At 25.6% G+C, this 13,413-nt stretch overlaps 1 protein-coding gene across 3 annotated transcripts; it reads right to left on the bottom strand.

Annotated features, from left to right (window-relative positions):
* Positions 1–2,133: 2,133 nt before the first annotated feature.
* Positions 2,134–13,131, bottom strand: LOC129988421 (multiple myeloma tumor-associated protein 2 homolog). Of its 3 annotated transcripts, none has more exons than XM_056096647.1 (7): positions 13,013–13,131; positions 11,092–11,196; positions 9,072–9,228; positions 8,007–8,052; positions 5,907–5,989; positions 4,020–4,154; positions 2,134–3,032 (listed from the first exon to the last, which is right to left on the bottom strand). In XM_056096647.1, exons 2-7 carry the CDS (start codon positions 11,183–11,185, stop codon positions 2,339–2,341), a joined length of 1,209 nt encoding a protein of 402 aa, XP_055952622.1. In that variant the 5' UTR covers positions 11,186–11,196; positions 13,013–13,131; the 3' UTR covers positions 2,134–2,338. The 3 variants fall into 3 exon arrangements, with proteins under 3 accessions (XP_055952622.1, XP_055952623.1, XP_055952621.1); XM_056096648.1 differs by lacking the exon at positions 13,013–13,131 and adding an exon at positions 12,775–12,810; XM_056096646.1 differs by lacking the exon at positions 13,013–13,131 and adding an exon at positions 12,638–12,859 and having other exon boundaries at positions 2,136–3,032.
* Between the last annotated feature and the right edge of the window lie 282 nt (positions 13,132–13,413).

Raw genomic sequence — 13,413 nt, 5'->3', positions numbered from 1 at the left:
TCGGATTTCATAAAATGCTTACTCAGTTACTAGATGATTATCTTTTGATCGATCTTAATTTTTTTTGGTTCGCACATTTATGGTATCGAAAATTGATAAAGTAAGCGTCTTCAAGGGGGAAAGATGTTGAATTGATTTTTTTTTTTTTTTACTTTGTCATATACAAAGAGAAAGTATTCGTCAAAAAATCTGATCTCGTGATTTTAACGGATCCCCACAATTCAGATCCCGATTATGTCTGTCTGCAACAACTCCAAGACGCGTCGAGTTCCATGGATGAAATTCGTTATGCTTTCCTTACATTAATATTATAGATTTTTTTTTTTTTTTTTTTTTTTTATCAAGGTGTAAACCAAGTACACATGATAACTACAAAACGTATAGAGCTAGATGGATAAAATTTGGTATACAGTTTTAACATTTAAGGAGAAGATTTGTATCAAAATTTGAACCAAATCTATCAAAGGGTTGACCATTTGTTGGTCTGTATTTTCGTATTCATGTAAACGCGATAATTCCATGACTTAATGAATCAATACTGCTTTTAAATTGTCAATTTATACCAAATTTTGATTATAATCAGATGATAAAAATTACAGTTTTCTTCACTATATTATGCTCATGAATGAGACCCTTAAAATAAAAATCTGAGCAATTGTGGCGTTCATGGCCTTACCTAAAATCCGCAGTTTTTATGCAGAAGGAAAGGAAATAATATCTTTATTAGAGATTATGCGAGGCAGACCATTCCCGCTGGTTGGAATTATGTCCGTCTCTATCTGTGAAAATGATGGGGAAAAAAAAAAAAAAAAAAAAAAAAAAAAAACGGTTTGAGCTAGATGGATGAAATTCGAATTATAGATCTTACACCACATTAGTAAATTTCTATCAAATCATTCAAAGGAAATTTACATATCTGGCTCTGATGCATAAGTCAAAGCAATAGCTACAAAAAAGTAGGGAGTTAGATAAATAAAATTTGGTACACATGTTTAGCATCTGAAATTTTTAGATTCTTATTGAATTTTTAATAATATCTGAAAAAGAGTGGCCTGTCTGTCTGTCGGTATATTCACATGCATGTAAGGGCAATAACTCAAAAGCGAATTGATTTAATGAAATTTGGTATGTGAATTTGTTTCTAAAATTGTAGTTTTATGTGAATTTTTTATGGATCGAAGAAAATATTAAGAAATGCATATTCTGTTCCCTTTATTGTACTTGCTTAAGATTTGCATTTTTGTGTTGCAATGTTTTGCTTAAAATTTGAATTTTTTTGTGTGTGTGGCAGGAATGAAAACACTGTAGTCAGGAATATGCGAGAAATTTTTCGGAGACCATTATTGCTGATTCTGTCTTATCACGAGTTCATCTTCTTACGAATTCAAATATCCGAGAATAGAGATATCAATTGGCAGCTAACCATTAGGTGGATTTGGTCTAAAATTTGATGCAGATCTGCTAAATACACATCTATGCCACATGCTACTGAATTACCTTGTTCACACATAAACAGACAAACTGATTTTTCCATGATGGATTTTGTACAAAATTTGATAGAAATCTGCAACTTCGTTCTACAGGCCATATGCAAAATTTTATTCTTCTGATTTAGTTTGTTCATCTCCTCCACCCTCGGGGGGGGGGGAAGCTAATTTTAAGCAAAGCATTAAGAAATTCAAAACCTTCACACTTTTCATGGAATAAACAGAACCTGTTATATTATGTTCTATCAAATTATTTTTTTGTCTTGATATTTACCAACAATTATCTGAGTTTGTCACAGTGTTCATGGAAAACTCTGGATATATTCACTCTTTGCCAAAAATCTTATTTTCAGATAAAGAAAAAAAAAAAAAATGTTTTGATTGTAGCACTAATGCAGTTAATTGATTTCTATCTTTGAATTACATTAAAAAAATAATGTTACACAAGATGCTTCATAAACAAGATATATAACATATTTGGGATAAGATAGCAATAATAATAGCAATAGCAAATTTAAGAGTATTTCTGCTGAAAATAAATAGTTAATTTGGAATTCCAATTTTTTTACATCATAAAATGTCATGACTTAATTTATTCTGATCTAAATGGCATTAAGAAAATTTAAATACATAAAATAATAAAAAAAAAGCACTTCTTTTTTATTATGTACAAACATTCATGTTTTGTAAACAATTAAAAAATATTTTTAAACATTTTTTTCTATTGATTTATAAATTCAAAAATAGTTAAACTGAAAAGGCCACATGAAATCTTCAATAAAAAATATGTAATTAATGTTTATTTCTATGCTGATGTAAAATAAATTTTCATTTAGCAACAAAAATATAAATCAATCACTTTCAGAAGAATCATGTCGCAGTCTTTTAGCATGAGCTTCATGATCTCGCCTTTTATAATTTTCTTTCCTATTTTCATGATATTCATTCTCAGAATCGTCTGAATTTCGCTGAGAATATTTCGATTTCTTTTCATATTTTGAACTATTAAGATTGTAACAATCACTTTCTTTTTTAGAAATTGTATATTCCTCTCTTGTTTTAGAACGATTATCACATTCAATATCAGACATACTGTAATGTTTTGTGCTTAATTTTTCTTTTTTCTGCCTTTTACTTAAATCTGAATTTGAATGTTCATCTGAATCACTTGTGTCATGTCTTCTCTTTTGTTCTTTTCTCTGTTTATGTTTGTGATTTGAGTCATCTTCAGATTCATTAGATTCCTCAGTATCATGTCTTTTCTTAGTTTCTTCATTTCTATGTTTCATTTTAGAAGATGATTTGATTTGATATTTATCAGAATCACTGGAGTTATGTCTTTTTTTCGATTTCTTTTCTTTCTTGTGTCGATGTTTTAAAGATGTTTCATCTCCAGAATCATCGGCCTTGTGATCTCTCTTAGATCTGTCATTTCTATATTCCCTTTTAGAAAGTTCATTTTCTGAATCATCAGAATCATCTTTATAATGACTTTTCTTTTTCTTCTCTTTTTTGTGTTTTTTAGATTTTTTCTTACTTTTTGACCTGTAAAAAAATAAAAATAATTGATAGTAATAATTAACAGAATAATAATTAATAGTAATAAGAGAATAATAATTCATAGTAATAAGCAGGAATTAAAAAAAATATTACAACGAAATAATAACCTTACCCAGAAAAAGCATGCTCTGTAATTCTCTTTTTTTTTTAAAAATTTTTTTACATAAATTAATAATTTTGTAAGTAGGTTTAACAAAACTATATATTTCTGAAGAACACTGTACACAACAAATAAAATGTGCAACTGCAGTAAATAAATTATCTACTGTATATATTTTCAAAAATTTTTTTGATGTATTCATAATTTTTTAATAACATCAAAAGTTTATTTCTGATTTTTTAAAAATTACACTAGATTAATATCAATCTAAATATTAAATTTTTTCAATGGCTAATTTTGCATACCTTTCCTTTGTCTAAAACCTGGGTGAGGCAAACCTCAGAGTCCCTTCGATATGAGGGAAAAGATTTAAATTTAAATAATTTTAAAAAATGATAATTTTAGTAGCATATTTCTATCAATATCTGACTGTATTCATAATAAAATATTATTAATATTGACGCTATTATATCTTGATGCTACTACCAACATACAAAGCTACAGAGATTTGATAAAATTTTATAAATATTATAGTTTATTTATACAAGAAATTTCAAATAATTCTTATTTATAATCCTCTTAGCCTACCAAAGTATTCAACGTAATTTGAATACCATCAATACAATAGTATGAAAGTAGAAAATTGAGATTGTGCCCTGGAGTTATCAATTTGTTCTATGGTCTTCTCATTAGAGATGTTTGACATCATTGGAATGTAAGTAACTCAACCCCACAACATTACTTTATTTCTCAGGAAACATAAGCTTTCTTAATTATCTGGTAATCTCTCATTCACATACTTATACCCCCCCCCATTTTTTAACAATAGGATAATTTTTAGTTATAATGAGAATATAATTTTTTTGACATACCTTCTATTTGATGGAGACTCTTCTTTTGAATTTTCATTAAGAGCAGCTCTATCTTTATGTGTTTCACCCTCACAATGATGAAATGTAACACCCTCATTTTTTGATCTAGAAGCTGTTAGGAGAGAAGTTCTGCCACTGAAATATGAAAATAACATAATCTGAGTTTATTAGTATTAATCATTGTTGTTGCATGTTTTTTTCTTATTGAGATGCATCTGAAAGTTCCTCATAATTTAAAAGATTTCATTTCTTAAACTTAACCTATTTTTAAGGGTTTTAGCTATACATATATATAGTAATCAGTTCCATGACTGAATGGGGTGTATACAAAACAGTTAGTTACAGTTATTGAATATACTATATTACAATTATCAATAAAACACATACGTATATAGAGAAAGAGAGAGATAGAAAAAGAAATGAGTTAAAAAGGCATTTAAAAATTCTGATCATTAACTTTACTACTTTTTCTTTTCAGGTTTTTCATAAAATTTGAAATTAATGAGTTATTTTATCACTGATTTACAAAAGAGACAAAACAGAATCCACCAAATTTTGAAAACATTATTGAAATGAAGAGATTTCTTTAAAAAACAGACATAAAAGTTTGACTTAAATGCAAAGCACTCGTGATAATTCAATTAGGTTGCTGTTTATTTTTTGATTTTCTCATATTGTTATGCTACATGACACAGGGCATAAAAACTATAAAACTAACCAGCGATTATATCATGGCCAGAACTGTCACAAAAAATGGTACATAATATTTCTAATTCTTTGGTTTTTTTGAGAATCAGTTATATTAAAGAAAGGCCTTAAAAATTCCATTCATACATAAAGACTGCCATAGCAATAATAAAAAATAGCCTAACCATGTCATTTTTTAAATGTTTTACCTCTCTTTAACTGGCTTTAAAAAGCAACATATCCACATTAGAATTTTGTGAATAGCATTCTTCTTAGATTTGTGGCCACACCATAAATACTGCATTCTCTTGTTGCTGCACAAGCAATCTAAAAATTTCTTTCTTTTTTTAAAATTATAATTCTTTGCAATATATTGGAGATACCTTTTCTAATTGATTCGACATTAACCTTTACCACTTTTTTAGAGAATGGATTTCAGCAATCTGATGGCAGTCTTGAATTTATAAATAAAGGACATAAATTATAATTTCTTAATCCATTTAAAATTCAATCCATATGTAGAACTACAACATGTTTAAATAATGTGTGTCGAATTTCTTTTTTCTGATACCATTATGTTACATAAGTCATAAAACTAATGGTGACCTTGTCCTTCGCATATAGTCTAAAATTATAAAATTTGTAAAAAATACAGCCCCGCCCTTTTACAAACCAAGACACAAATCTAGCAATTTAATCTAACATGTTGATATAACCAAATTCTAAAAAAATTATTAAAAATAACAGCATTAAAAAATAATGATTTCACAAAATTTAGCGATTCATAATCTATCAGATTTGTTCCAACTTTATTTTAAAATTATATTACATCTTATAGATGGTTAAAAAAGAAAACTTTTCAACCAACAGACAGTTTAAAACTTTTAGTCAGCAGGTTAAGTCTCATAAGATGGAAAAGAAAGATGAATGGTTCATTAATTATTTTATTTCTCATTAATCACACTTCATTACCAGACTTGTAACTAAAATGTTTTGTTTCACATATTTGTTAGAAAGGAAAGTCACTCAAAAGTCAAAAAACAGTACTTTGCACCATAAAAAAATAGTGCGAATGTAAAAGATGCTTTTTTCAGAGAAAAGTAATTAAAAAAAGTTTATAGCGTAAAAAATATTGTTAACAAAAAATTTAAATCATTAAATATCAATCAAAATTGCTATTATACAAATGAAATATCGTACCCTTTAGCACCTACACCATCCACTCTTTCAATATTTAACTGATCTCGATCACCAATATTTCTTTTCAAAGCTTCTGTCATTTCCTATGATGATAAAAACAAAAATAAATAAATAAATAAATTAGAATCTTGAATACATGAATAATTAATGAAAATTTGGAGAACATTTCAAATTTTTTAATTCAACCTTTTGTTGAAGCAACTCAACCATTTTGATTTCATAAGTAAAATTTTATTAACACTAATTACAAAAAAAAAAAGTTAATAGAATTTTAATTGATATTTAATTTTTGAAATCTAAAGGCTGCAGATATTTAATTTTTATTGATTTACGATTAAATTTTTTTTTTTTGCAATAATTATTTTTTTATAACTTATGATTAAGTAGATGCACAACTAGTTACAGATTTTAAAAAAATTATAAAGGAAACATTCAAACATATAATAAAACTGAATGATTCCCCAACATATTAAAAAAAAAAAAAAAAAAAAAAAAACCTCAAGTTATTATACAGGAGTATAGTATTTGGATCTGTTTCTTGAATTTAAAATCATATTTATGCATGCAGCAGTGCTGATAGGAAAACATTAAGAACATTTATATTAATTTGATAAAGAATGCAATTAAACTTCTATATGTAAAGAACAATAATAATGACAAATTAAGAAGTTATATCTCTGTTCGCCCCTCCCCCAAACCCCAAGCATCATGCTGTGATTCTTTTAGAATAGCTAAATGATTCCAACTTGATTCATTTGACATTTAGTTATGCATTTCTGCTAGTAATACAATTTTATACACACATTCATTATTAAAAGTAAAGTTAAATTATTTAAATTGCATGGGTTGCTAACATTAATTTTTTATCAATTACTAAAATTAAATCACCAATTTCTAAAATTAAATTTTTTAGAAGATATAATGGTAGATGAAATAATGCTAATAGCATTGAAATAATAGTTTAAGATGGTGCATATTAATAAGATTAATTTAGTCATATAAATCAACTTTCATGAGCTACATCTTATCATAAAAAGACACCACATTATTTTTATTGCATTATTTTAAATTATGAACAATAATAATAGAATATTCTTAATAGTTAGCTATATTTTAAAGTGACAAAATTAATGAGAAATGCTCTTGTAGCTTCAAAGTTTCACTCCATAGACAAAAACACTTTACATTTCTGTTTCACTCATTCTGTCTAGATCTGTTTATGAATGAGTTAATATTTTCACTTGCATTAATTTCTAGCTTTTGACGATTTTGATTAATCTGACTATTGTTTTGACTAAATTCTTTTTTTTTTTTAACACTATGTCCCTCAAAAAAATAATAATAATAAGACTTTGTTTTCTTATAGCTATATGAACATTCAAGCCAAATGATAATTAATAAATTTGCAAGGACTCATTTTGCACCCACAGAAGCATTTTATATACAGAAAAAGATATTTATGATTTAGTATAACATCTTTTAGCAAATCATAAAAAGATAAATATTATTTAAATTTATGAAACTCATAATATTTATAGATGTTAATAGCATTTTATCTATACATCTTTTAAATCCTGGATCATATTGATCAGATTAATGGTTTTATTTCATGTGTGTTAAACATTAAAAAAATTAATGAAAATTAAAGAAGTTATTAGAAATATATGTTTTAAAATCAAATCAAGTTAAAGATTAAAGAGAATATAAATGAAAAGAAAAAGTACTTAGATAGTCTATTTTCTCATAAAACAATATTTTTTAACAGTGATACAATAAAAATTTATATTAATAGAAATTCGCGATTTATTAATAGGTAGCAGAATTTTGAAGCATGAAAGAAAAAGAATATTACATTTCAATAAGGTCCAATAAATTATAGATGATTAATATAATAATTCAATATATGGAATTTTCAACTTCTAATTATAAACTGAAAAAAAATATATATATATATAATAAAATCAACTCCCAAATAAGTGACAATTGAACATTATTCCACCCCCCTCCCTCAAATTTCCCACTCTTCATGCAATTTTTTCATTCTTTTGTAAGAAAATAAAATTACAAGAATACAACAATTATTTAAAAAAAAAAAATTACCTCTTTTGTAAGGGATTGATTTTCTTTTCTGATAACATTGTGGCCCCTATTAAATAACAGAAAATATTATTTCATATTACTTAAAGAAGCCCAGCAAAAAAGTCAACTTGATATTAAAATTTAGATACACATACACAATAAACAGCTATAAAAAAAGAGATTTGTGATCATTTCTTTTCATTCTTCTTTTTCTTTTTTTGGTGATGGTATAAATTACCAAAAATACCAAAGGCAGCAATGAACCCTTTGAATTTTTGATTGCATTTAATAAATAAACATGCTCACATTATAACTTTTGATTATTTTTATTTTTAATTGAAAATTGGAAGATTATATTATATGCAAGATACATTGTTTTACTATATACAATCAAAAAGACCAGAAAGTAATGAAAGGATGGCCAAATGAAAGGCTTGAAAAGTATTTAAAAAATTTAATCATTTAAAAATAAAATAAATTTTAGGAATAAAAAAATTGATCAAGATAAATTAATTTTTTTATGAAAGTAATTAAGGAATTTACGCCTTAAATTTTTTTTCTCCTTTTATTAACTTTTATTTGGTGGAAATTTCACTGAAATCATTTCGTTAAAACATAGGGACTGCCAATACCACACTTTTTTAAGGAAAAGAGTAGCATTAATTAAACCAAATGTTCCTCTTCAGGTTCGTTCAAATATAGTTGAAGGCTAATTTCTGAGCAATAAACTATCTTTCACAAGATATTGAACATAAAAGTGATGAGATGAACAAATTGGAAAGCTGAAAGTAAAATATTATATAATTTAAATGCTATTTTTCCCATTCAACAAGTATATTCTAATTCTTCTGAAAAAACCTTTTTTTAATGAAATTCTACTCATTTTACTTCATCATTCAACTCATTTACTCATCAGAGTTGAAATTTCTTTTCTTCTCTTACTTGAAAATAGCAAATTTGTTTTCAAAGTATTATATAATGAATATTTAAATTAAATTTTTATGAATCATGGCAAGCTGGTCATTTTATTACTATTATACATATATATCTACATTTTACATTGTCTAATCTATTAAAAAAACTCACAAAGCAATCAACATGGCTTCCTGTTCTGCCCTTTTAATGGCTGCTAGTTCTGATTTGTCTGCAATTTTAGCATCTTCAGTATCCTTTCTTTCTTTAGCATACCAGGAAAGATCTTTTCCTTTTTGCCATCGACCCACAGGAGCTTTAAGTGAATGGCCTGTAAATACAAATATATTTTTTAAAATAGGAAATCAATCAATCTAAACTTTTATAACTAATATATTTATTGTATGAAGAAAACATATTATTATCATTTATCTACTCAAGATATGACCTTTCATGTTGAAATCCTAGGCTATTAAAAAAAATAGATAACAGGTTTACAATACCACATTTTATAAACTGTAATAAAGATAGAGAGAATATTTAAATTAGTACTATGTTCATAAGTTTTTAAACAAGGACAGCTTTGTTATTGTATCAAAACACAAAAACAGTATCCACTTACAAAAACTTAAAATTCATATTATACATAAATCAATATTAAAAGGGATATGCAATATTCTTTGTACGTGCATTTGATATCTTATTTACATGACATTCCTAAATCCCAGCATACTTGTAGTATTCACTTACATTACATATATTCCTTCTTTTTTATTCATTTGTTTTTTAAACTTATTCACTTCCTTCCTTTTTTATAAATCATTTTTATTTTATTTGCTACTGTTTACATTTTTCTCTGTTATTCTAGTTTACTTTCAGTTGTTCCTTTGCTTTTATCATATATTTATTTCCAATGATTTTGTTTTACATTTATATATAATTATATTTCAAATTATTGGCATACTAAAATTAATTATTTTCTAATCACTCAAACTCAGTTTCTCTAACTTTAAAGTTGAAAGGGCTCTCTGTTATTAGCTTATGCTGAATATTACACATGCAGAATTCAAAATGCTGAGTTAGCTAAATTTCTATTAAAAACTATATAAATTCTGACTGCTTACACATGATTTCTTTTTCTTGCTGTTCCTACTGGTCATGATTTGATAAGGAACTCTCAAAACTCATTTTAAAAATAAAACATTTCATTTAAAAAACATAAATGTATAAAAAGACATTATTTAAAGAGCTGAACACATGTTTAATCATTGCCGAGAACATGCTTTTGCTTTATGTATGTATTTGTGTATATATAATCTACAATGCTTGCATATTGCCCAGTTCCTTTTTTTGCTAATTAAGTGTTTTGTATTTATATGACAAATTATTTTTTATGGGCACAAATATTTAAATTGAGTATTAAGTTTAAAATAATTTTCATTTCCACCTCTGGCTTTGCATTGGTTATAATGAATGTGCTAATAAGATCTCTTAGCAAGTCACATTATAAGAATGAATTTATTCAGCAAATTATATCCAATAATACACTCCATATTAGTTTGTTTCCCAAATGACAGGAATCAGTTTATGGTCTTTCATTTCAGTCATCCAGATTTTAAGAGTAATTTATGTAGTAATTAATACAATGAAAATATAGAAGATTCCTGATTAGATTAGATTGAAAATGATAAGGAAATAAATAAAATTTAATGTTTTGGACTCTAAATGGCTTAAAACTATTATCTAATATTTATGCAATTCATAGCAAAAAATATTAAAGAGAATTCTATATGTTATGAGAATAAATTAAAATCTATTAAATAAAAATATAAAAAAATAATTAAATTAAGGGGGAAAAAAAACTGAAAACAGTTACATGAATAATTACATAATCAGTGACAACTCAAGTTGATAGGTCTAAAAAAAACTACAAAGTGATACATCTTTGACGAATAATATAAAACATACTTTTACAAGCTAGATAATGAAAAAGATTAATGAAAATTACAGATTTTCAGTGTAATTATATATTTTATCCCTAGAAAAATCAATCATCATTTAAAAATAATATTTGTTTAAAATACATTACTACCATATCAAGACTGTTTAATTAATTAAATGATATATGACATAGAATTTTTTTTTCTGTCAACTTGAGTTTCTTCAAAGAATTAATAAATGTTACTGCATTTACCTAAATAGTTTTCTCTATGTTTATCTGTCTTCACACTTTCCCATGTAAACTGATCAGCTCCTCCACGAACACCTCCTCGAGATGGATTATACATGATGAATAGTTCTGCATTAGATTTGATAGAATTTCAGCATATATTATTTATTACCGACATACAAGAAGCAACAGTTTCTTAAGTTTTCTATACTTGTGAGCTTTTTTCATGCTAAAAAAATGTTTGGATGCCATTTTTAATTTTTTTTATTTTACAACCAATTTTTCATACTACCACAATACCAAAGTTAAAATGGGGATAGGGAAAAGATTGATTAAAAGGTATTTATCAACAATCTATAGAGAAATTCTAAAATACAAATAACATTTTGAACTATTTTTTTATAAATAATAAAGATAAAAAAAGAAAATACATTGTAGTTATTCTCATGCTTTTAATTTTGTTCTACACAATTTAATTGGGTCATAATTCGTAATTTGAGAAATTTTGAATTAGATATACATCATATACACACTTATTAAGTCATATGTTTTAAGTAAATTCTAAGCAATATACGATTGCTATATTAAAATATATAATAAAATAAATCCCAAGTAGTAAATGTTTCAAAGAAAATGATAAGGAACATATGAATATGGAATTAGTAATGTTATGACACAACTGATAAACAATGAACAAAAAACATTATTTATGTTTCATAAAAAAAGATAAGTCATCATATTTAATACAATATACTCTCATCTGAAAAGACACCATAACAAATATAAAGCAATTTATTGATATGCATAATAAAATACTTACATAAAACTACAATGAAATCTTAAAAAAAGAAATAATTTTTTAAGTTATTAAAATTTGGTTATCAACATATTACAAATTTTGGGGCAATCAGTATTGTGAAATTAGCTTTAACTGAATATTCACTAGTCAATTTCTTTTTTTAAAAGAGCAAAACAGTTATTATATTATTTATGTTGAGTATTATATGAGTATAATATGTATATTTCTAAATATAAAACTGAATAATTAGAATGGATATAGTAATACGATAACAAAATAGATTTCAAAGACAATGTTCAATAATGGCAAAAAAAACATAAAAACAAAGGCAACATGAATTCAAAATTAGTAAGGAGCCACATAAGGTAGTTTTAACTGTTAAATCAATATATTTATCTCTTCTGTAATTATTATTTTTGATTCTAGCGTGACCACTAAAATGATTATCACTCCTTTTCACATGTATATAAATGCAATATAAAGAATACAGATTAAGATGGTGGAAAAGGAAATATCGAAATATGATTGAATAAAAACATATCATTATCAAATGATTTTTTTAAAAGAAAATACATTCAAATAAAAATATTATCTAAATATGTTTTTTTTTAAAAAATCATAATAAGTATGAGTGGCACTACATTATTATTACACCATTCTCACTTAACTTAGAATGGCAGTTTAAATCCTTATATGTAAATTTTTGTTTTGTAAACAATATTTTACGATACATTGACAGTAATTTTTCATTAAGTAAAAAACAATGCTTACATCTGCTCAGAAAATCTTCAAAGATATTTGAATTTTAAAATTATTTAATTTAGATTAACCATCAAATTATATAATGGAACACACTATATAGAAGAATTTTCAACACTTTTAGATTATGAAATACTCTAAATAGATACTTTTCTTCACTAAAAATCAGAGGTTTTGAAATTGCATATCAAATCAAATGGAAGTGGTATGTTGAGTCAAGGCTTGCTGTAACACTACACAACTGCTGGTTTTACCTCTAATGATTAAAAAAAAAAAAAAAAAAAAGCAACAGGAAAATATAACGCCACTTTTGATAGATTAAAAAAAAATTGATGTATTTTATCTGAAATTACGTTCGCTTTTATATAAACTTGATAGATTGCTTACAGAAACACCTGAAAAGCTACTTCATTTGAAATTGTACTTGAAATTTGCTAATTTGTAGTTATGTTGGTCTTGTAGACCAACATAACTAGACAGAGTAGATTTTGTTTTGCCCTTTACTGCATCTATTACACTCTAGAAAGAAATTTTTACTAACCTGAAAAAAAACTTTGGAATAACTTAGAAGATTTTATTTATCTTGAAAAGATAAATTATTCCGTTGATAAAACTTTATAAAGTTTGCTTTCAGAAATATATAAGTAATAACTGACGAAATGAAAATACTGAGGATCGTAAAAAAATCCCTACAATAATGGGCTTTAACATTTTTTGTGACGAAAATAATGTAAATAAATTGATCTAAACAAATAACGTTGATAAAGCCAGCAATTGCGGACGCGCAA

This window comes from Argiope bruennichi, chromosome 10 (genome assembly GCF_947563725.1).
Source record: "Argiope bruennichi chromosome 10, qqArgBrue1.1, whole genome shotgun sequence".
NCBI classification, from domain to species: Eukaryota; Metazoa; Arthropoda; class Arachnida; order Araneae; family Araneidae; genus Argiope; species Argiope bruennichi.
Note: the sequence above shows the minus strand (reverse complement) of the source record. Positions and strands in the feature narration are given on the sequence as shown.

Excerpts from the sequence above, each read along its gene's own strand:
- LOC129988421 (XM_056096647.1), bottom strand. The coding sequence starts at position 11,185 with ATGTATAATCCATCTCGAGGAGGTGTTCGTGGAGGAGCTGATCAGTTT. Across the intron at positions 9,229-11,091 it reads ACATAGAGAAAACTATTTAG|GCCATTCACTTAAAGCTCCT; the intron begins GTAAATGCAGTA and ends TTGTATTTACAG. Across the intron at positions 5,990-8,006 it reads ATCAATCCCTTACAAAAGAG|GAAATGACAGAAGCTTTGAA; the intron begins GTAATTTTTTTT and ends TTATCATCATAG.